Source organism: Centruroides sculpturatus, unplaced genomic scaffold (assembly GCF_000671375.1).
Source record: "Centruroides sculpturatus isolate CEXI.00-Female unplaced genomic scaffold, Cexi_2.0 scaffold559, whole genome shotgun sequence".
In the NCBI taxonomy this organism is placed as follows: domain Eukaryota; kingdom Metazoa; phylum Arthropoda; class Arachnida; order Scorpiones; family Buthidae; genus Centruroides; species Centruroides sculpturatus.
In genome coordinates this window covers 289,787-315,205 of record NW_019384826.1, presented here as the reverse complement: position 1 = coordinate 315,205, position 25,419 = coordinate 289,787, and the positions used below count along the sequence as shown (strand labels likewise).

Genomic DNA, 25,419 nt, shown 5'->3' with positions numbered 1-25,419 from the left:
TTCAATCAGCAGAAACTAAAACAGTTCTTTTACAGAGATGACCTTTTATTAGAGGCTGACAGAATACGAATAAATACTGTCTACTTTTTTAATTGAAATTATATATTTTTACAATTTTTGCTTATCATCAGTGAACATTTTTAAAAAATATTTTACATAATATTGCAGAGGCATAGCCTCTAATAAAAGGTCATCTCTGCAAAAGAAGACTGTTTTAGTTCTTAGTAATTGGACATGATGGAAGGAAATTGAAGATATTTTAACTTCTGTATTTTATGTTATGTTTAATGGGTTACCCCTATAATGGCAGCCCATTCTTGTTTGCATTGATAGTCAGGATAATTGGCTATTTACTGCTAAGTTGTTCCATGGGGGTGATGAATGGACATTAGGTTGAGCTTCCAGTTGGTTCCTCACATGCCTGACTATCTAGGGAATTTGAGGATTTCCCTCTGGTTCAAGGGCTAAACCCTTAACAACCCTAACTATGTACCATATACTAAGATTATTTTAATAATAATTTTTTAAATAGACAACACTATTTAAAAACTGTATTTTATGATTTTGATTTATTTGATATGAGAATCTTTGATATTATAAAATTGTGATTTATATCACATATAATAGCACAGTATCAAAGATTCTCATTGTTGATGATTTATATCAATAACTATTTATCAGTTGTAAACACATGAAATACTATTCTTTTATATAAACAATACTTTGATATTTCAAAACACTGGTCTGATGTTCTCATTTCAAAACTCGTTTTTAAAAAACGTTTTAATTTTATAGCTGCTAAATAATCATTGATTTAATTATTATTTCTTTACAACAAACACCATGTCATTACAGTTTTTATGTAAATTAAGTTTTGTATTCGCTGTATGTAGTTATGATTCCACAAGTAATTAATGACTAATTTATTTTAATTAAATTGGTTTCTATTAACACTATAGAAGTTTAATAATATATTTTTATTTGATGTAACAAACTAATGCAATCAATGAAATACAGTATTTATTGAGATTTATATGAAACTGAAATTTCTTGAAATAATGACAGATTAAATAACAATAGAATACTGGAATTTTATTTAAACTGTAATATGAAACATTTATTTAAATAATTTAAATTTGAATTTATTATAGTGAGTATTAATGGAATACTTGTTTTAATGTTAATAAACTTCACTTTATAATATGGAGTCGATCATTAATGGAAACATCTCCAAATTATAAATGTAATCTGATAGCTCCATGAATGTTAACTGTAAAATCTTATTTTTAAAATATTGATTATATTAATTTCTATTATTAAAAATAGCTGCAGTAAATTTAAAAAATAAATAAATAAAATTTCAATAAATATATTTTTTTCACTTTATTATTTGAGATTTACAAATTACTATAATTTTAGCAACAATATATACAACATTTAATAACCCTTGTACCGGATTATACTTGTGAACACTATCAAGCACAAATTGATGAAAATGGTAAAGTATATGAAGTGTTTTTGAGAGTTTGTCCTTATGTAATGAAAAATGCTGGCTTGCAAATGCAGATGAAAGGTAGTAAAGAGGTATGATATTCAAAGTTTATAATTACTTTTAAAGAAGTAAAATTAATAAATAAATATAATAGATATATATTCTAATTTACTAAATGGAGAAGACACTGAGGATGGCGTTACATGTACTTTTTTTTATTGCAAGATAAAAAAAAAATTGCAATAAGAAATTAGACATTATCAGTTTGGCAGTACATACTGCTGGATTTTCATGCGCTAAGTTTATTCATGTGCTCAATAGGGTACAGAAATCACTGTTTCCGAGAACTATGGTATGCAGTAAGAGGGCGTTTTCTGTGGTCCAAACATCATTACCATACCTTGGACCTCTCTCAATATGCATCTGAAGAATTTTTAAGCAGCACAACCTTGTCCTACCTCTAACCCCACTTCCAAACCTATGCAAGCTTATTTGCAATGATAGAGACAAGTTTTCCACTCTCAAGAAGTCGGGAGTCTATGCTGTTTTGCTGGAAAATCTTGCAAAGGGAGTAAACACAAGATATATTGGGGCCACTACTAGAATGCTTGCCAGCTGCCTTGCAGAGCACCAAGTTGTGAGGAATAGGCACATCACAGAGCTGACAAAAAAGGTACTCGACCAGGGTTACAACCCTCTATGGTCCCAAGCAATTATGCTCAGGAGCTGTAAAGATTGAAAAATTGTTTTCATATGCGAATCTCTCTTAACTACCACCTTGGATGCATGCAACACTCTTACCCTCGATCTGCCCACTGTATGGGTCACGCTGAATAAGCGATTAAGCAGTTATTAGCATTCTCCAGTATACGTATAGTGTGAGCCTGGATCCGCGCATGTGCCGCTGCGAACATCACAGAGCTTACTGCTCATTCAGTTTCGAACGTATTTGAATATTTGCTTCGTGTTCTTAATGGCTTTCACAAAAGCTTCAACTTAAATTTTAAGCGTTCTATTCTATATTTGGATTATTTCCATTTAACTTCTCAGTAAATTTCTGATTTTCACCTGATGATGACAACTATAGGTTTGTCGAAACTGCTTGCGATAAAAAAAAAAAGTACATGTAATGCCGTCCTCAGTGTCTTCTCGATTTAGTATACAATATTTGGCGTGAAAATCATCATATTGATTCTAATTTAATAGTCGTGGATACAAATTTGTTCCATAGAAGATTTATGCTATATTAGCATGAGAAATGATGGAACTGTTGAAATTAGCAGGAGAAATGGTATTCCTCAGGTAAGTATAATTTAAATGCTATAAAAATTATTAAAGTGATGATTTTTTTAATGATATTAAAACTAAGGCTTAATTAAACTATTTATATTACAGTACTTGACATTTCAAAGTGTTGATCAAATGCATTCTTTTGTATCTCTTTTGGATGGTTACTATCGGTTGATAGAAAAGTGGACTTTCAATATCTGTAAAGATTTAATAACGCCTTCTTTGTTAAATTTAAGACAATTGAAATGCCATGGTCCAATTGGGTAAGTACATATACAAGTTTAATTCTTAAAATTGTATTTGTTTTATAATATTTAGCTGCATTGACAACGATTTTTTTTAATAATCAAAGAATAAAATATAGTTATTACTGTCAAGCTATTATAGTAAAACTGAAAATCTGAACAACCTGAGAATCCAGAAAATCCAGACATCTGGACCATCCTAATCTCCAAGAAAGCTGGGTAAAAATATTATATAGTAGATATGCCTAGTGCAGCTTGGGCTGAAAATAAGGACAGACATTAAAATAAAAACCATATTAAAAGTTTGGTTATTTTAGCTTACCATTGTTACATTTATTATAAAGTGTCTAGGGGATGAAATCAGAAGAGTTGGGATGTTGAGATTTCATGGTAGTGTATATTTTTCACAGAATCTTAGAGAATATGTATGAAATTTTTAATGCATATTAGAAGTTTATAGAGAACAGACATAAACAAACATGCTATCACATACATATGTACAGTACATATTTATATATTGTGATTATGACAAATACAAAAATTGCAAACAATTAACATTTTATTTATTACAAGATAATACATGACATTCAAATTTTTTCTGATGTTGACTCTAATGTACCTTTCATAATTTAATATGAAATGGTAATTGGCCAGCCAATCAAATTTCACAAAAAAAAGACCAAGTATTTAAACTTGGCACTCTTGAAAAACGTATTTTATGCTAGATAGTAATTGTATTAAGTAATTTAGCCTGTTATCTATTAGTCAGATAAAAAGGGGGCCTATTATGGATGGAATTTGAAGTTAATTTGACCAAAAGAATCTTTCACTTCCTGGATGAGAGTATGTTCCCTGAAAAGTTTTATCACATTTGCTCAAACCATGTTGAAATATATGAAGAACAAACTAACAAACTTTTTCATTACATATTAGATTTTGTTATGTTATGTATATTTCTATTAAATTGTTATGTTGTTTGATATTAGCTACAGTTATGACAGTGTGTATAGCTATTATGATTTTATTAAAGGTAGTATGAAATCAGTTAAATTAAAGAATTAATTTATCTTATTTTTATGCTAGCAAGTCATGAAATATTAAAGAATATGAATAATTTTATTTTTATAATTCAGAAAAAAGTTATAATTATGCTACAGTTTTGCTGTATATAACTGTCTTTTTCAGGTAATATGGTGGATGGAATGTTTTAAATTCAGAGATAGAACACACTTTCAAATTGCTCTTTGTGCATGAGCATGGAACATAAAAAATTTTTTAGAAATAAAAATACAAAATTATATGCCATGATGGCAATGGCTAACAAAATTAACTGAATTAATATACACAGAAATGATTGATAGAAATATAAAGAAAATTTAAACAAAATGTAAACACTGGACTCACCCCTTTTTTCCACCAGTATGTTTTTGTCACATAACTGCATTACCTATGATTATCAAGTTGAACAGTGCAACCCATAGCTCTGGAATATCAAGTATGGGAGAGTTGCATGGAAACATTGATGTAATAAACAAAGACTCCCATATGAACAAGATTTTCCTATTTCCACATCATTTTACCAGTGAAACTTGTGATCAAAGAGGATGAAAGTTATATTCTATCATTTTTTTGGCTAGATCTGTTGAACATCTATGTATAATATCTTCATGATGCTCTCTCTGCTAGACAGATATGGAGCATTCTGGCAGTGGCATCTACATATAATAAATTCAACCCAGCTAGTGGATTTTGTAACGATATAGTGTAAACTCCAAACTTTTCAAAAAGTGTAACCCCATCTCTATTATCGCTATTATATGTTCAAATAAGTCATAAAAAACATTTTATTACAGTAGAGTGTTGTTTATTCGAATCAATTGGGGACTGGGGTTGTTCGGATAACTTATTTTTCAGATAATCGATTATGAAAAAATATATTAACCTATCCCGTGTTGAAATTTTTCTCTGTTGCGTGTCGCTTTGCGTTGAATTTTNGTCTTCACAATTTGAAATCGATCGAACAAACACTATAAATGCATGCCATCTATTGTAGGATAAATGTACTATGCCAGAAACCTTCGCGGGAGTGTATTAAAAAACTTCCCAAAGCTTCATGGCAGTCGTACTATGCCAGAAACCTTCGCGGGAGTGTATTAAACAACTTCCCAAAGTTTCGTGGCAATTGGATAAACAGTGTGGTAATGCATGAAGGACGAACAGACAGACAGACATACATTCGTTTTTATATATATAGATATATTTTTCTTTCATCATTGTTGTTATAGAATTGCAAACTTTGGGATAATTAGGTGTTGATTTTAAACTAACAAATGAGCTATTTGCCCAATTGTTAAATTGTTGTTTGTTTTTGAAAGATTGAAAATTAATAAATGTTGGTTATCTTCACCATTTAAAAAATTTCTACTGTTGCTGACTATTAACTTTTCCAAATTTGGTTTAGTTTTAATAGTAATTATTGATTAAACTAAGCTAATTTGAGACAATTTTTTTATTGTTAATGTTTTAAGTTTTTATATTATGATTAAATTCTAAAAATTAGTAACAAAATTTTGAATAATGGAAATATTTGGATAACGATTATTGACAAAATGTAATTTTGGCTAATCATTTTTACCAGATATTCACAGTAGATTCAAAATTTATCTGTATTGATCTCTTTTAATATGTATATTTATATGTTTTAAATACTACAAATACAATAATTCAATTTTTATGTACAAAATAACTTTCATTTAATTTTTTTATATAATCTTTACAGTATATAATTCTAGAAGAAGCCATTCATATGCAACAATTAATTCCAGCCAGAATTTGTCAAATGGCCAATCTTCTCCCATTCCGCCTACTCCTCCACCAGCTACTTTTCTTCATAGAAACGAAACTGTAGTCATGAATCATCGAAACAATTTTTTAAAAAATCCATTTCGTCTTGTCTCTTCGAATATTACAAATTTCAGTTACGACCGTCTTTCGAGCGGTAGCATGACTAGTTCTCAGAGTACCTCTACCATTATATCTGAAACTACAATAAATGAAGTACCTGTTGATAGTTTAATTAGTATAGATGAAAGGTAATTTTAAAATAAAATAAACATGTATTTAAATAATAAAGATATTTACAATAAAAGATATAATTTTCAGTGTATTTCGAGATGTCAATACTTCAGTTCTTGAAACAAATCCTAAGTCGCATTGGATCATTGACAAAAGTCAATTAAATTTTGGGGAAAAGCTTGGTCAGGTAAGATCATTTTCAATAAACCTTTTACCTAGTTAAGTTTGCTAGTTGTGACCACAGGGTCGGCACCACATTGAGATGCCACATCAGGACTGACAATTTCTGCTCTTCCTGTGCAACTCCCCTACCCTCGACTTACCGGACGTCTGGATTAATTTATACAGGCATTTAAAAAATCAACAATAATTCTACATTCGTTTCACGCACCTCCTATGTGATTCAAGGCGCATACGTGTCGGACTCTATATGTGCGTCTTTTTATATGTTACACATGTTTTATGTATTTTAAATTATGTCCCATGCTTTTATATTTAAATTTTAATGTAAACTTGCACTTATGGCTCTATTCCGATCGGCTTCTATGCTGTCTTTGTTAAGGCGCATGCGTGCCAAAAATTTTATACATGTTTACAAAATGTTTTAAATTTAAAGTCTAAAATTTACTTGTACTTAACAGCCATTCTAATTGGCTCTTATGTTATGCATGTTAAGGTGTACGCGCACCAATTTTTTGCATTTACAAAGTCTTCTTAATTTCAATGATCCTAATTAATAGCCATTCCAATCGGGGTTTATTTGTTTTAAAATGCATGCGTGCCAATTTTAAATGTCTTTAATTCTAAAATTTAAATATTATTTTTAATAGTTATATTCCAAAAATGGCTAATATCGTTAATGCTTAAATTTAAATGTTCTGTTTGAATTCTCTATTTGATATTGAATTGCCTGAAGACGACATATATATTTACGTTAAAAGCGCTTGCAAGATTAAAATATTTCTTTTAATTTTATTTAAAGCCTCATAGTCTGAAGTTTTTGATTGAGTTAACTGTTGGCGTGACATTGAAGCCAAGTATTTAATACACCTACCAATAGATGAATTTCGATCATGAAGTTCCTGGTGACACATTCAGAAGATGTGTCAAAGGAAGTAAATGGAAGTGAATTTGCAGAAAGATATAATACATCCTTCAATTTTTATTAAGTGTTGGGGAAAAAATTAATTTTTTTTTTCATATCCATATGTAAATGCTTAAAAACCATATCATTTCTTTTACAGATTTCCAAGCATGTTATGAACGATATACAGTNACTTTTTAAAATAATAATCGTGGCTATTGTATCGTTAAAAATTATTTCTTTATTTTTTACAAATGAAATAAATATATTGAAAAATATAAAAACCAAAAAATATATACTTTAGAAGTTGATCTATTATCAAAAATGTTCGATTCAGCACGACACACTGTCCTCAGAAAAACACCACACAAAAGTGCCAGTGCTGCCCGCTAAAAAGCACACACCAACAAAAAAAATATTGGAGTAGCCCAAGATATAGCCAAAGATTTCAGTGCCACAGCACTAGCGAAAATTTAAATTTGCCGACTGAAATGCTTTTGGTTAACCGACGTTTCAGATAACTGGCTTTTGGATAAATGACGCTCTACTGTACTATTATTTTTTAAGATTATTTAAGTTGTATTGCCTGATTACTGCATTTCATTATAATTTTATAATGAAAACTATTTTCGGTTTTTATATTTGGTGCCATAAATTTCCATACAAAATGGTTATTTTAACTAATTTTTATGAATAGTGTCAATTTATTTTAAAAAACTTAAATTTTGTGATGCTAAATGTGTTTAAAAAAAATTACAAACAATTAATATTTTCAGGCAAGAATTTTCTTACCAGAAATTAAGAGAGAAATGTAAAAATGAAGTGGGATGTTATATATTACGAGAAAGTACTACGGTATATGACGAATATAGATTAGACGTTAGCGAAACCGATGGCTTTATTCAAACATATTACATTTTACGAAATGATGATGATGAGTATTTTATAAAGAACAAAGAAGAAACCTTTCCTTCACTTCCTCAACTTATAAGTCACTACTCCAAAGGAAACAACAATCCACTTCTTAAAAAGTGTATACCACCATCAGAATATGGTAGTAAATTTTCTGTTTTCTATTATCTACTTGATATATTTACTTATTATTATATGATTAATAATATTTTCTTTGCATGAAATTTTAGAGAAGACTTGCTTATTATTATGTAGACCCATAAATAGAGATATTCAGGCTCTGAAAAGTCGTGGAGAATGTAATTGTGCCGCCCAGTGTATTCCTTACGACAGTATAATATTTAGTAAAAAAGTAAGCGATGAATTGCATGGTCATCAGACTATTGTTAAACATTGTTATTTAAGACGTGGAACAGATAATTTTAAAGAAGTTGCTGTAAAGCAGTTAAAACATCAATTAAATCTAGTATACACAATGGTAAGTTTAGAATACTCATTCACACCTATTATTAATTATTGCCTATTTATTAGTTACTTGACCTAATAAATTATTGTCAAGTAAAAGTTAGCACTATGCAGATTATTTGAAAAAATCATTAAAAACAGTTACAGAAATAAATACTATGCTAATATAAATAGAATATAAATAACTTTACTTGTCAAATAGTATTAGAGATAGGTAAGCCACACAACCGTATCAGTGTTATGGAAAAAGATTTAAGTCTCACGTTCTCAGGTATGCTAGTAATACAAGTACTGTTCTACTTCTTGAATTCAAATGTTCTATTTGCTATGAACAATATTGCCTGAAGAGGACAGTTATATACTGTTGAAAGTACTTTTGAATTAAATTTATTTCCATAACGGTGATAGACAGTTGTGTGGCTTACCTATCTCTAATGCTAATATTACTTATGCTAACTTTAATATCAAGCTTTATAATTTAAAGAAAATTTAAATTTTCAAATATAAATGAAAATAAATATTTTTCAAATCATATTTTTATTAGTTATTCAAATAAAAATTATTTTTAGTATCTTTATTAAAAATAAGTAATTTATTTTGCCTGCAATACTTTACATTATTATTACTTGTAGTAAATTTGAAAGATTATTATCATTAAGATGTGATTGTTGTTAATTCTTTCAAATTTTATATTATTTTAAAAATTTTGGAAGACACACAATAAATAATGTATACAGTGAACTCCCATATAACACAAATTTGTATAATGCAGTAAAAAATTGTGACCAGTATTCATACAAAATTGTCCAGAGGTATATGCTTTCTTCTTCACTTTAGGTCTAGGTTTAAACTTGCATAAAATTATTTGATAATGCATGTCTTAATAATGCGATTTTTTATAATGCAGAACACATCTCTCACATTATACAGGACTCTGCTGTATTTTCAACATCAAAAGCAAATAATTATAAGAATAAAATAAGTAGCATTTAAAATAAAATTCCTTGTCATTAGATTAAAAAAACAGCAAAGATAGAGATATCACAATAGAATATTAATTGATTTTAAGAGGATTGGGTAAATATTAAGAAACATATGATAAATTGTATTGATGCTATTAAATTTTGGAGTACAGAACTCAAGTATTCATGATACCATACAATTTTAACTTTGAGCTAATGTCAAAGTGTTTATTAAGCTTAAATGTTTTTAAATGAAGATTTTTATCATGATTTAAGTTATTGTTATTACTTAATTTCATATCCTAAATTAATTGATAATTGTACTTCCTAACAGTTTCCTAAACATCCTGTTCTAGTGCTGGGAAAATCGAGCAAGAGTCCTTTCCAAGTTTTTAGTTTTTGTAGAATTATTGATTTAAATATAAGTGCAATGAATTTAGTTGAAAATACATGAAGAATTGTGAAATTATTCAATATAAACAACATATTTTAGCTCTGCTAGTGTGAGTAGCAGGGGGCCACTGGGTTGAACCCTAATGACCGCTTAATCTGCACAGGCCTAACAGACCCGCTCTCAGTTGTCGGATGGCTTGTTTGTCGGATGACACCAATATGTGTGAACCGAGGGGATAGAACCAGAGTTTCTCCCACTTACCGGCACACTGTCAGAGAGTGGCTATAGGAGGGCAAAAGGAGTGGGAGGCGTAATGAAGTCGTGATGAGATGTCGGTAGTACTTAACAAGAGTCATTAAATTAGGAATAACATATTTAATATAAACTTAACACTAATACAAATACATTAAAATTATACATTAATTCTAAGCAAAATGTAGGCAACCATTATAATAAATTCCGAGTCGCGACAATATCGGACAACCGATGTCCGTCTATCCCGTAAGTGGGACCGTCGAAGGTCCTCAACACAAAATATGACTAAGTCTTATCCAAAGGAACAGATAAATAAATTCAAAGTCCCGAGTATACCGAGAGACATTAATTTCTAAGTCCCGAGTATACCGAGAGAGAGTGAAGTAAAAACAATCTAAGTATTTACCTCTTTAGGTCGGCGATCAGAGACCTTGAAGTTCTTCCAGACTAGACGCTTGTAGTCTTCTTCCTCCGATGATCGCCTCGAGATCTCCGATCATTCCCCTTTTATACTTTTTTAGCGTGGGAAATCTCGGGGACTCTTCTGATGCAAACTGTCACTTCTCCCGATTTATGAGTCTCCCCCGTCATGGGTGACGACAATGCAGACATCGCTTGACCAATTAATGTTAAATTCGTCATCACCTGGGGAGATGACTGACCATTTTTGGTAATGTTCTCACCGTACGGGTGACCCTTGTAGGTGACCTCTTGTCTACCCTCAATACAGGAACACCCGTCCGTCTCCGTCAACCGGACACCCGCAGGAGACTACTCTTTTACAAGGTGTCTGCGGTGTGACCAATTAGTTAAAAACAAACAAGGTGTCCGCCCCGGGGAGAGGGGAGTTCTTCCGCGGTCGCCTCGGACAACTTCGTCCTAGGGATGACCTTCTTGACAGACGAATTACGCAGTTCATTATTCGGGGTCCATTCCTCGGACATTAGGGTGAGAACGGGAGAAATAACGGAAATAATGATGAAAGAAATATAAAAATTCTCATACGATAGTCAGAATTTCACACTAGTCTAGAAACATTGATGGTGTATGATGTGAAAAATTGTGGAAGATAAATACATATAGACAACCAAGTTTAAATTATTCTAATGATCAAATGATATGGGCTAAAATAATTATCAAATTAGACCTTGGCTAATTAATTCCATATATATTGTGTAATTTGGACTAAAGGTTGTAAGACAAGTTTGTAGCATAACTAGCACTTTAGTCAAAATTAGGCAATATATATATGAAATTAATTAGCTGAGATATAGCCAAATGGTTAATCCAACCTTATTATTAGATTATTCTGGAAGATGCTTTTGTTTTAAATTTAAATTTTCTTTCAAGGATTTAACATAATGATAACATAAAATATTATTGGTCCATAAATAAATAATTGTTATCATGGAAAATGTTTTATGTTGGTAATAGACAATATTAATGCCATAAAATATAAAGAAATGAGAAGAATAAGAAATAAATTTTTTTCTAACAGCAGACATGATTAAAAAAATTTTTAAATCTGTAACTAGATGTACCAGAAGAATAAATATTACACACTAAGTATGAATATATTAAATCATTTTTTGTATTAATTATTATTTACATTTCAGGAATTTTTAAATCAGTGCGATAAAGTATTGTTCTGGCAATGTGATTCTATTGTTTCAACTATTGGTATGGTACTCTCTCCACTCTGCTTTGTAATGGAATACTTACCATTAGGTAGGCTAGATTTATATTTGAGAGAAAATAATCAGGCATTGAAACAAGTGGACTTAGTGGAAGCAGCAAATTATATTGCAAGAGCATTGTGGTATTTGGTAAGTTATACTAATTAAAATTTTTTAAACTAATACATTACAAATAAATTGTTTTCATTAACTTTTAGTTTAATATGCAGTTATATTTTCAATTAAATAAATATTACACTGTTCATGTGCTGAAATAAAATATATAAATTTGATTTCACTTTTTTAATTTTAGGAAGAACAACAGTGTTGTCATGGGAAAATTCGGTGTCATAATATATTAGTTTCACAGCACAGTGATAACTCGTTTAAAGTTAAATTGGCTGATCCAGGAATTGTAGTATATAATGATGAAGAGTAAGTTTAAAATAATTATAATTATGAATTAGCTTTAATAACAGTAAATTTTTTAATAATAATTCTGAAATAATGTCATGAGTTATAGCAAATATATGTTATACTGTAGAAAGGATAGAATAGAAATACAGTCAAACCTCAGTTTTTGAATGTAATTCATTCCTAAAAGTTGTTAGAAAACTGATTTGTTCTAAAATCAAAACAAATTTTTTCATAAGAAATAATATAAAATGGATTAATTCCTGACCTCAAAATAAAGTCGTTTTTTTATATATATGTTACTGCTAAAGCTCGAAAGTCGTTAATGTGTACATTACCTAGCTAATCTGCAGATTAACTAGGATGATCCGTTAAAGTTGCTAAAATTTTTCTATTTCTCAAATTACCTAGGTAATGTGCAGATTATCTAGGTAATCTGCAAATTACCTACTAGACACTCAGTAAAGTGAAAATAAGATCTTTGCTGAAACAACAGCAACGTTTCTGTATGCTTAAATTAACATAATGTTCTTTATTTAATTTTCGATATCTAAAGAATCAAGTTAATACAATCAAACAATCGACAAATTAGTTGATAGAATCAATCATCAACCAATTAAAAAACATACAAAAAATCAAACGATTTAAAATATTAATACAATTAGGGAAATTATTATATAGATAACCACCTATGGAATTTCGGGACTTTGAGTATCTATCTGAACTGAGGGGACCGAGACGACTTCAACGATACCCTACTTTTGGACCGGAGACGAAAAATAATAAAGTTATCATACTTTTTCTGGTGATCGCATGATATAATTGTGCAGTTAATGTTACCTATGGTGAGTAAAATGGCGGCTCGTCTCTGATTCCAGCAAACAGAAGAAAGGAAACAGTGGGGACGCACGTTCTAACCTAACCTATTCTAATAAATTACCATAATTATTACCAACCAAATTATTCGAATAGGTTAGGTTAGGTTAGGTTAGGTTAGGTTTGAACATTCGTCCCCACTGTTTCCTTTTTTCTCTTTGCTGGAATCAGAGACGAGCTGCCATTTTACTCACCATAGGTAACATTATCCAATTGTGCTTACTTATTAGTGCAGTCTAAAGATTGGAGACACTTTGATTTTCATAGCAGTTGGTTTCTGCGACAAGCACACCTATTTGTGGTACATTTATTTGTGACAAAGATGTTATTTTCACTTTACCGAGTGCCTAGTAGGTAATGTGCGGATTACCTACTAGGCACTCGGATAACTTAGATACTCTGCACATTATCTAGGTAATTTGAGAAATGAAACAGTTTTCACAACTTTAACAGATCATCCTAGTTAATCTGCAGATTAACGATTTTCGAGCTTTAGCGGTAACATATATATCTTTTTAGCTGTATTTCATGCATAAAAATGACTACAAATTCAATATAATATAATATATTAATAAATATTAAAGATTAATATTATAATATATAATATTATATTAATAAATTTTTGTTATTTAATATAGCTTAATCATATTTAAACACGAATTCTTGGATGCCATTTAAATTATGTGAATGTTAATTAATGCGGGTTTTATTAATTAATTTGATTTAAATTCAGTTGTGGTGCATACCAAAAAGCAGAAATATTATCTTTCCCACATGCACATTGAAATCTAATTTAATTATTAATTAATTAAATCTAATTATATATGAAACAAGTGCTATGAATGGGATGTATAAAAACTTCTCATCTCATTTTTCAGTGTTAAAAAATTGACAAGAATCTATGAATCATTTGCACTTTCAGTTTCATGCATAGTGTTAGAGATGTGGATGATTTTATTGTCAAATTAGGTTTTTAACATTTATTAAAGTTGTCATTTGTGGACAAACAATTGTTAGTATTAATAAATTATTAATTAGATTTAGCTGAATATACTGATTTATTTATTTATATTTATTGTTAATAGCAATTTAATAATATAATTTATTTGCTGAATTTGATTTTGATACTATTTTTAAACAAATTAATGCATGAATATTGGATACTCGATGCAATAAATTGCAATACATATATAAATTTAAATGCTGTTGATAACATTATTTATTTTTATCTTGTTATATTAATGTAAGATTTACAAAGTTTCATGAAAAGTAATGTTTTTATAAAATATATAAAAACTATTCTACCAGATTTTTAAAATTTTTTATAATTAAAATTATACATTAAATTGATTGACAACATTAACATCTCACATACTTCTAAATTTTATAATGTAGTTAGCTTTTCATAAACTTAAAAGTTTTCTTTGTATAAAAGAATATATTTGGTTTGATATACTGTAAATATTCGAAATAGTTTAGATTAGTGAATTGAGTTTCAATCAGTTCAAAAATATGTGTTCTATTGAAATAGGAAATAGCTTTGATGAATCGATATTTAGAACATTTATTGATTTTTATGTAATTCATCTAAGAATTTATGAAATTTTTATACCAGAAATATTTTACCTTTTATTATTTTATATAACCAAGAAAATATGTATTGAATTTCATGTTTTACGTTTCAAGAATAGTTTCCTATTTAACTTTGATGTTATACATTTGAATATGAAAGATTCTTGTATTTAAAGAATTGATTTTTAATTTATAAACAAAATTACTTGCTTGTGGAAGTTATTTATTTCGAATCAGCATAAATTTAAGATGGACTAAAAATAAAACACATAAGAAATAGATGTTTTTAAAAATTTATGGCATATTTGGATGAATTTAAAACAAGAATGTTAAAATAAAATAAAATAAAAATTTAAAATATGGATATTTGTGAATAATAAATTGCAAAAATATGTAAAATATGCCAATAAATTTCCTATACATTATATTTACTGTATTTACAAATCCTGTGGATTTTAAATATGTTATATCGCTTGCATTTTTGATACATTTAATATTGTTGAAATCCTGTAAACCTTCTAAATGTTTTTTTTTTCCCCTAATTCAAATGTGGGTTTTATAATTATTAATATACACTGGATTTTCGGTTTATAGTTCATTGTTTACATTAAAATAATTCTAAATGAACTTTAATATGTGACTAATTAAATGATTCTCTCTCTTTCTTTCCCCAAAATTTCTGAAAAATATGCATGGACTAATAAACTAACCTGATATTAAAGTTTTTAGAAGGCAACATATTTACCTGTAGTTCAAATCCTCTAATCATTTAACTGATAAATAACTTGCAATTTGATTAATTAAATAAACAGTCTAATAATCCAATTATTTAAATGATTGCTTTAGTTTAATCAAATTTAATCTAGTGAATTCTGTTGATATTTTGACAATTAATTAATTAACTCTAAGTTAAAATTGTTATATTTATATTTTCTTTATGGTCAGAACTATAGAAATATCAGTATTACTTAAGAGTAATTTTTATAGCATGCACTGGATTCCTCCTGAATGCTACAGTGACTTTAGTCAAGCTGCAAAGTCATTAGCAGCTGATGTCTGGGCATTTGGAACTACTTTGTGGGAAATATTTTCTTTTGGTGAGATTCCTTTTAAAGACAAAAAAACTAATGAAGTAAGAATCATATTAATAGTCATTAATATAAATGTATTTGAATAAAATTTTAGTTATATTTTAACTAAGTTTCAAATTATCATTGCAGATAAAAGAATTGTATTTGCAAGGCCATCATCCACCTTATCCGACAGATATTCATAGTGATATTGGAAAATTAATGAACGAATGTTGGACACTTGATCTGGATAATCGAAAGAAGGCCCAAGCTATCATGCGTGATATTAACCAGATCTTATATGAAGGTAAAAATCTCAACTTTTTTTATATTCTATAAGAGCCAATAAACTTGGAAATTCAATATGAAATTCTTTGTGTTTACATAAAGTAGATAATAGAATATTATATTTTAAAATGTTAGTCGTTATCACAAGGAAATTTGATTTGATTTATTTGCTATCATAAATGCTAAATTTTAACATGAATATTTTTAAATTGTGAAATACATATTTAATATTAGATCTCATTAGATCAGGCAGTTGATAAATTTCTGTTTAAAAGACAATAAATTTAATGCATTATTAGGATTCTGAATAAGCCAATTAATTATGAATTTATCAGTCCTTACCACAATGAATCAAATTATTAATGTGAAAAATAGTTCATTTAATTAAAATCAATATAATTTATTTATATTATATTATTATGGATAATGCTTTTTATGCATTAACCATATGTGGTTTATATTTTATATTATTAACCATAATAATGTGGTTTACATACCAATATAAAATTAATAGTCTACACTTAATTTGAAAATCTTGCTGATATTGTATATTAATATAAGATGTCTTTGATCAAGATTTCAAGATATTGCACTTGATGTATCATTTTATTGGTGTGTTTTATAAACCTGCAAATTTATATTGTAATTTTTATCAAAATATTATTATAAGTTGTTTAGAGTCGACAATATCTATAGATTGATGGATACCTTTGCATTATTTTACAGTATCATTACAGTATTAGAGTTTTGTTTTAACATAAATTTTATTCTTAGCAGTTAATTGTTACTACTACTATTAATATTATTAAATCTAATTTTTTTAATTTTATATAATTTATGCTTTAATTTGTTATCTTCTATCTCACTTATATTGAATGAAAGTTGGTGCTCTTTACTTATTCATAGGTCGAAATAATTCTTGACTCGTTATTCAGTTATTATCAAGAGAGTATCAAATACTATTCAGTACTTGATACTATCGATTTGTTTTAGTAATATCAGTTGTTTCATAATTAAACTTTTCAATTATTATATATATCTAATCCTCGATTCATGTGATGGATTGCTTGTACAGAAATTTGGTTTATAAATTGAAATTGCATAAATTGAATCTAACATTTATATGAGAAATATGGAACCTAGGAACCTATCCATCTGTTTTCCAAATAAATGAATCTTGATTTATATTATTTCAATTTACATAAATTTTCATAGAACCAAGCTATTGTGTAAATTAAGGACTAGGTATAAAAGACTATTTCAAATACCCTAATCAATAAAATAATTATTAGCATATACAGTCGACCCCCCTATAATGCGGTAGATACGTTCCACTTTATACAAATTTCGCATTGTAGGAATCCTTAAATACATGAGCCAATCACAGCCCGACACGTGTGCAGTTTACAGACTACGGCTGTTTGAAAGGTTTTCTTCCATAAAATTAATCGATTCTAGACTAATTTGACTCAACATTTCCAAAACACATATAATTTTTTGGGAATAATTTGTATAAACTATGCTATAAACAAAAAATTGTAGGATTACTTACCGAGTGTGCACCATTCGACGATGCCATTGCTTAAGCTTGTTTTTGTCGTGGAGCAGCGCACCAAACGGCGGGCGCATTTTCTGATAAGTTATTTTTCTGCGAAAAATTTGTTGAAGTTTGGAGACATCATTAATAGAAATAATTTTTATGGCCGTTGAATAAGAAATGTTTTTTTCACAATAAATGTATAAAATTACAGTACTGTATTAGACTTACAGTACCTAATTTATATACTGTACAGATGATAGTAAACTCAACTTACCCACCTAAACTCTCCATAGCGTGTAAGTATTTCGGCTGCTCATCCGCTATTGATCCAGATTTGGCCAATCCTGTCGCGACACGAGTGGCGATGACGTTTTACCGCATTTTATGAGTCTTTTAGCGTCTTTATACGAATACAGTCGCAATTTTTTCACCGCGATATACGAATCCGAATTATATGAACCCGTGTTATAGGGGGATCTACTGTATACACACTTCATTTGTTATGTTGTGTCATTTTATATATTTTATTATGCTATTATCAATGCCAGGTTCAATTTGCAGTCTGGAGTAGAACATAAACAATTCACATTGCACTATGGATAAATAGTTTCCATTTTTGTATGGTAATACATGTTGAACAGAACAGAGATGCACTTTTAGTTTACGTATTAACTTATTTATCACTTATTTATTTTAAATTGAATTTTCTGTTAAGATTTATCCCATATTAACTTAAAATTTTAACATTCTAAATTTACATTGTGTAAGAAACAAGTTTAATTACTAAACAATAACAACAACAAAATAATAAAAGATCAGTCAGAAACTCTAAAAAAAGTTTATCTTTTTGCAAAAAGTTGGTGCATTTCTTAAATAATTTTTCAGGAAAAAATTGTATGACTGTTGTCATTGTAAAAAAATTTTGTATTTTTGGACATCAAAAAATCCATTAATTAGCACTCCATGCTAAAAATAGGTCATTCGTGCTGTCGGTGAGGACATCAAATTTTATTTCTAATAATCAGTGTATAACATCAAGTTTTTAATTGTATATGCTATCTTATGATGATGGCACATGCTTATATTAAATAAATCTTTAAATTTAAAAAATGTTTACATTAATTTATCAGTTTAGTATTGTGCAGAAAATTTTATAATAGGCCTATTTAATTATTTGTATGATTTAATTTGAATTTTCCAAATTACATAGTAGCAATTATTAATTTCATTTGTTTATAAATTGTTTTATTTTGTGTACTGGTGTGTGATAATAATGTGGGAATTTTGTGTATGTTCTAAGGAAATTGAGTCCTGAAAATATTTTGCACCTCTGGCATTACCTTAGTTTTCTTATTCACGTAACATGCATTATGGATGATTGCAAAAAGTAACACTTTATACAGTTTTTAATATATTCTGAATCTATGAAGGTTTTATCATAATTAGAAGTGGGAAGTTTTGGTACTTTTCTTATGGTCAAAGCTCTCTGATAATTTCTTTCACAAAATTTTTTGAAAGAGGAAATTATTTTCTGAAATAGTCTTTGTGAATATCAAAGTCATTCACATATGACCATATAATTCTGTGTATCCTTAATGAACACTGTTGTTCTGATTTCAATGCTTTGATAATACAGTAGAGCATCGATTATCCGACCCCCAATTAACCGTCACATCGGTTAACCGATCGTTCTAGTCGGCAAATTTCAAATATCTGCTAGTGATGTGGCACTACAATATTTGCCTATGTCCCGGCTACTTTAATATTATTTTTGTTAAATTTTTGCGTGTTTTAGCTGGCAACACTGGCTCGACCATTGAAGGGAGGCCAGTATTTAAATGAGACTTAATTTTCTAATTATGAATGGTTGTTTGTTTTGTGAGCAATAAAATAATTTAAAAATAATTTTTAACAATACAATAGCGACGATTATTATTTTTAAAAAAATATTTGTTAGGCTTAACATCAATGAAAATTCAATGCAAAGTTAGTTAATAGCAGTATACTAATATACTAATTACATGGGATATACTAATATACTAATATATTATACTAATAATGTATTTTTTTCGGTTATCCGATTTTTTCAGTTATCCGACCAACCTGAGTCCCCAATTGAGTCGGATAATCGATGCTCTACTGTATAAGCATGAGTTCATAAATTCATCAAACCACAACTTTCACATTTTCACAACACATTAAGCACATTAAAGCTGAGATGCATGTTTACTTTTGTCTTCTCAATTGTATATGTATCACATGACATTCAACACCTTATGTATTACAGCTTGCTAAATTTCAGTTAAGATCCTCTGAAGTTTTTGTTTACACTAATCATAATCATATACTCTAATTTTTATTATTACATTATTTTATTAATTAACAAAATTTAATATTTTTATCTTCAGCATTTGTTTCTTTTACATCATATAAATATATGACTATAAAAGAAAAATTAAAATAAATATAAAAGTATAAGAATAGTGTCTATCATAAAAACAGGAGAAAGTACAGGGTGATTCAAAATTCACAGAAATTTTAAAAAATTAATTAATGACTCACAAAAAGAAAGTGTTTACAGTAAGATGATGCAGTTTTCACAGAAATGCTTTGAAAAAAGTGGGATTTTTTAAGTGTAATAAAAATTTTAGTTTTGCTTTGTTCAATGTCACAACTTGGTGAATTTATTGATACTTGGCCAATAATTTCATCAACTTTTAAGCCATATAGATATGCGTTTTGGGCTTTTGCCCCTCTTCAGTCTGTTACATAGGTTGTATCTTGCGGACATCTGTCAGGCACCTTCCACACTACGTCTTCCCACTCCTCTTCCCTTCCCTTTTGATGTGACGGCCTCCCCTGCATGCCTTGCAACATGAAACATCTCACTCCCAGAGTGCCACACATAGCCCCACCTAGGTTGGCACAACTATTAAAATAGAATGTTTATACAGTCGCAGGTGGGGCTATGTGTGGCACTCTGGGAGTGAGATGTTTCACGTTGTAAGGCATGCGGGGGAGGTCGTCAAGTCAGAAGGGAAGGGAAGAGGAGTGGGAAGATGTAGTGTGAAAGGTGCCTGACAGATGTCCACAAGATACAACCTATGTAACAGACTGAAGATGGCAAAAGCCTGAAACACGTATCTATATGGATTAAAAGTTGATGATGAAATTATTTGCCAAGTGTCAAAAAATTTACCAAGTTGTGACATTGAACCAAGCAAAACAAGAAGAAGACACGGTTTCAACAAATAAATAAAATTTTAGTACCAAAATAGTTACATTTCTTGCTATAGATGGCACTTGATAAGATTACATAATTTGTGTAGTTGTTACTAGAGCTTACACTAAGAACATTTTTTTTTTTATTCTTATTTTAACAAATTTACAAATGCTACAGCATCATCTATGGCAAGAAATGTAACTATTTTGGTATTAAAATTTTTATTACATCTAAAAAAATCCCACTTCTTTCTAAGCATTTCTATGAAAACTGCATCATCTTACTGTAAATAGTTTGAGTTATTAACTTTTTTAAATTCTGTGACTTTTGAATCACCTTGTACTTTGTTTTCACTTGCTATTCTCATTCTTTTAGTATCAGGTGATGTTAGAGGGTAATGCTATATTCTTGCATTGACAGTACTGCAGATACTTCTGAAAAATACATATTAATAGAGACCAAATGAGATGAGATGAGGCTTGTACTAATTACAAATGTGGTGTCATCTCTATCTCAAAAAAGCATAAAAAAAATATTTGAATGAAACAATAAAATAAAAATAGATTTTTCACCACTTATCAAAAGGAACTAATTTAAATCATTTTTATGCCATATTTTTTACATAAAAGGCTGAATTTTGGCATCTGTATCTGGAATAAAACCAAATGACCATGCTGGTCTACCTGCCTAACTCTGTGTCTACATATCAATACTGTAATTTTGTTTTTAGCATAAAAGTATTTTCTATTTATTTTTTCTTTTCACCTTTACAAATTTATTTAAATTACATTTTATTTATAAAAACACAGTTACACTGATATACAGTAGAGCATCGATTATCCGAAAGTCAATTATTCGAAACGTCAATATCTGAAAGAATTCCAGTTGGCAAATTTAACCAGTGCTGTGGTGCTGCAATCTTTGGCTATGTCTTGGGCTACTCAAATATTATACGTTTTTGATACTAAATTAACTTCTGAAGTATAATTTTTTATTGTTTTNCATAGGTAACATTATCCAATTGTGCTTACTTATTAGTGCAGTCTAAAGATTGGAGACACTTTGATTTTCATAGCAGTTGGTTTCTGCGACAAGCACACCTATTTGTGGTACATTTATTTGTGACAAAGATGTTATTTTCACTTTACCGAGTGCCTAGTAGGTAATGTGCGGATTACCTACTAGGCACTCGGATAACTTAGATACTCTGCACATTATCTAGGTAATTTGAGAAATGAAACAGTTTTCACAACTTTAACAGATCATCCTAGTTAATCTGCAGATTAACGATTTTCGAGCTTTAGCGGTAACATATATATCTTTTTAGCTGTATTTCATGCATAAAAATGACTACAAATACAATATAATATNAAAATAAATTTTTTTTTTCATATAATATATAAAATTTAAGTGTTATTCTTTAATAAAATGAATAAAAATTTTTGTTGTTAAATAAAATTTCCATCTAGTCCGGGCTCTCACACCAACTATCATTGTTTATATTTAGGGATTTTATGGAGAAGTTTATAAAGCGACACTTACATACTGTGCTGGATGCACGGCAGTGGTTGCCGTGAAGAGAATAAAAAAGTCTGCACTGTCGGAAGAGAATTGCCGTGGACTGTGTCAAGAAATCGACATAATGAGGAAACTCCAACATGCAAATATTGTCGAAATTAAAGCTTTCTTAGAAGGCAAGTTTATCTTTCTGATATATAATATTCTTTTATCTTTAAATAAATGTCTATTGATCTTCTTTTCAAATAATTAAAGAACCAGAAATCATGTTAGTTATGGAATATATGAAACTGGGGAGCTTACTAGCATATTTGCAAATGCACAAGCAAAAAATTGAACGTGCTCAATTATTAAAATTTGCTGCAGATGTTGCAGAGGTAATTATTTTCTTATTAAAAGATATTACATATACAGTAGAGTGTCGTTTATCCGAATCAATTGGGGACTGGGGTTGTTCGGATAACTTATTTTTCAGATAACCGATTATGTACGAAAAAATATATTAACCTATCCCATGTTGAAATTTTTCTCCGTTGTGTGTCGCTTCGCGTTGAATTTTTGTCGATGTTAAGCCTAACATAAACTTTTTAAAATAATAATCATGGCTATTGTATTGTAAAAATTATTTCTTTATTTTTTACAAATGAAATAAATATATTGAAAAATATAAAAACAAAAGAAAATAATACTTTAAAAGTTCATCTAGTATCAAAAACGTTCGATTCGGCATGACACACAGTCCTCAGAAAAACACCACACAAAGGTGCCAGGGCTGCCAGCTAAAAAGCACACACCAACAAAAAAAAAATAGCTCAAGATATAGCCAAAGATTGAAGTGCCACAGCACTAGCAAAAATTTTAATTTGCCGACTGGAATTCTTTCGGATAAATGATGCTCTACTGTAATTAGAAAATGAATATATATTATTTGTTTTTGTTTTCTTCCATTTTAAAAGTAAATTTTTAAAATATTTATCAAATATTTTAAGGGAATGAAATATTTGGAAGAGAAACATATAGTTCATAGAGATTTGGCAGTCAGAAACATTTTAGTTGCATCAGAAGACTGGGTAAAGATCAGTGATTTTGGTTTAGCTAGGCTGACAGAAAATGATTATTACAAGATGAAGACAGAAAGAGATTTGCCTATTAGATGGTGAGCTTAAAAAATTTTACAATGGCATGTTTATAAATTATTGAATATTTTTTATGCATAAATCACATATTTTGATAGGTATGCCTTGGAAAGTATTCTGCATCTAAAATTTTCTCATAAATCAGATGTTTGGAGTTTTGGAATAACATTGTGGGAGATGTTTTCTTATGGAAAAAATCCCATTATACCAGGAATTTCTGACACAAAACTAGCCGAGGCCCTCCAGAAGGGTACCAGACTGTGCTGTCCTGAATCTTGTCCCGTAGAAATATACAGACTGATGATAGAATGCTGGGATTCAGATTCCCACAAAAGGCCGTCCTTTTCCGATATCAGAGAACAAATTGAAGATCTCAGGAAGAGTTCTTGGACTTAATGAAAATATATTTTGATAAAATATTGTATTGTTCATATATATATTATTTCCAGCAGTGTTTTTAAGCACTTGCGATCTGATTTGTACATATGTATTATATGATAAAAATAATACTCTTCTGATATTAGATGTAATTCATGTGTAAATTGGGAAACAAATCATAATAAAAATATTTTTGGTAAATTTACCAAAAATATTTTTATTATGATTTGTTTTTGCTGTTTCTATTAAACTGTCCCTTTTATTCCAAATACCTTTATAGTATAGACTGGCTTTATTAAAATTTATTGAAATCACATATAAATTCACTTACATCATAAATTCAAATTAATAATAATTTATAGAGTATATTTCTATAAATTATTAATTCTGTCTTCATTGTGTAAAAAGAGAATGAAGCTTTGTTATGAAATTTTAAAAATAATTTGGATTAGAAATTCTTTATGTCTTTGGGCATCCACTATACTTCTTTTTATATAAGAATAATAATTACTGTAAAAAGTAGAAACTTTGCATCTTTCTTATCAGTCAACAATTTACGATATGATACTTTCAATTACACATCATCATGCAAACACTCTAGATCAGTGATGAGCAACCTTTTCTGGATGTGGGCCACGTGAACTTTGTAGGGTTCCATTGGGCTGGCTATATGCATTTTTTTCTTATGTAGTTGAATACTTAAAGTCTACATAAGAAAACAAATGTGTGAAAAACATACATAAGAAGTATCAACACACTTTGTAACTGCTCACACACTAAGTACTAAAGTGCCCACCAGTGACTGAGGTACTGAACACAGGTAGTTGGTTTCTGGGTTCACACCTTGCCAATGGGCTGGCTACATGGAGATTTCTGTTTTTCTGGATTTCATGTTAGTAACACCTAAATGGGCCAATTTCCCATAAAAGACCTTTTGGGAGACATTACCTCCTTGGCAGATCACCCAAGTGTTGCATTGTCATACAGGAATAAAACTAAACCAAAGAGGTACTAAAATAATATATGCTAATGATATTAAAACTCCAAAACCTTTAAACGTCCAGTAGTAATCAATTTAATAAACAAACGTTTTCGACCGTACTCTCGGTCTTCATCAGGCTTAAAATTCGTTAGATTCGAACCTGTGCAAGCGTAGAACAATGATTATGAACTTAATTTTGAAAATTAACTTTGAAAAATGGAACCACACAAACTGATTTTAAAGAATACAGTTATGCTTGTGCATTGCCATGGCGACGGAATGGCATACTTAATACATACAATTATATAAATATATATCAATATATATAAATAAATACACCAAATGGGGATGTTGTCTTTACACACCAATTGCATTAATGCTAATGATGCGGTCAATGTATCCCACGCTTGGAAATACTGCTATGAGGTAACGGGTGACGCCCACTCCAGCAATTAAAGACAACATCCCTGTTTGGTGTATTTATTTATATATATTGATATATATTTATATAATTGTATGTATTACGTATGCCATTCCGTCGCCATGGCAATGCGCAAGCATAAATGTATTCT

General features: G+C 29.3%; 1 protein-coding gene across 1 annotated transcript in view; it reads left to right on the top strand.

Moving 5' to 3' along the window:
* The window catches only part of LOC111630018 (tyrosine-protein kinase JAK2-like), a 56,712-nt gene extending 32,602 nt beyond the window's left edge, over positions 1–24,110 (top strand). The window contains exons 6-19 of the mRNA XM_023374010.1: positions 1,420–1,584; positions 2,699–2,794; positions 2,888–3,045; positions 7,963–8,240; positions 8,329–8,576; positions 11,791–12,000; positions 12,164–12,285; positions 15,700–15,844; positions 15,933–16,089; positions 21,011–21,042; positions 22,341–22,527; positions 22,607–22,728; positions 23,341–23,507; positions 23,586–24,110. Of these exons, the coding sequence (XP_023229778.1) occupies positions 1,420–1,584; positions 2,699–2,794; positions 2,888–3,045; positions 7,963–8,240; positions 8,329–8,576; positions 11,791–12,000; positions 12,164–12,285; positions 15,700–15,844; positions 15,933–16,089; positions 21,011–21,042; positions 22,341–22,527; positions 22,607–22,728; positions 23,341–23,507; positions 23,586–23,883 (2,385 nt within the window). The 3' untranslated portion in view covers positions 23,884–24,110. The remainder of the gene's footprint in view (positions 1–1,419; positions 1,585–2,698; positions 2,795–2,887; positions 3,046–7,962; positions 8,241–8,328; positions 8,577–11,790; positions 12,001–12,163; positions 12,286–15,699; positions 15,845–15,932; positions 16,090–21,010; positions 21,043–22,340; positions 22,528–22,606; positions 22,729–23,340; positions 23,508–23,585) is intronic.
* Positions 24,111–25,419: the final 1,309 nt, after the last annotated feature.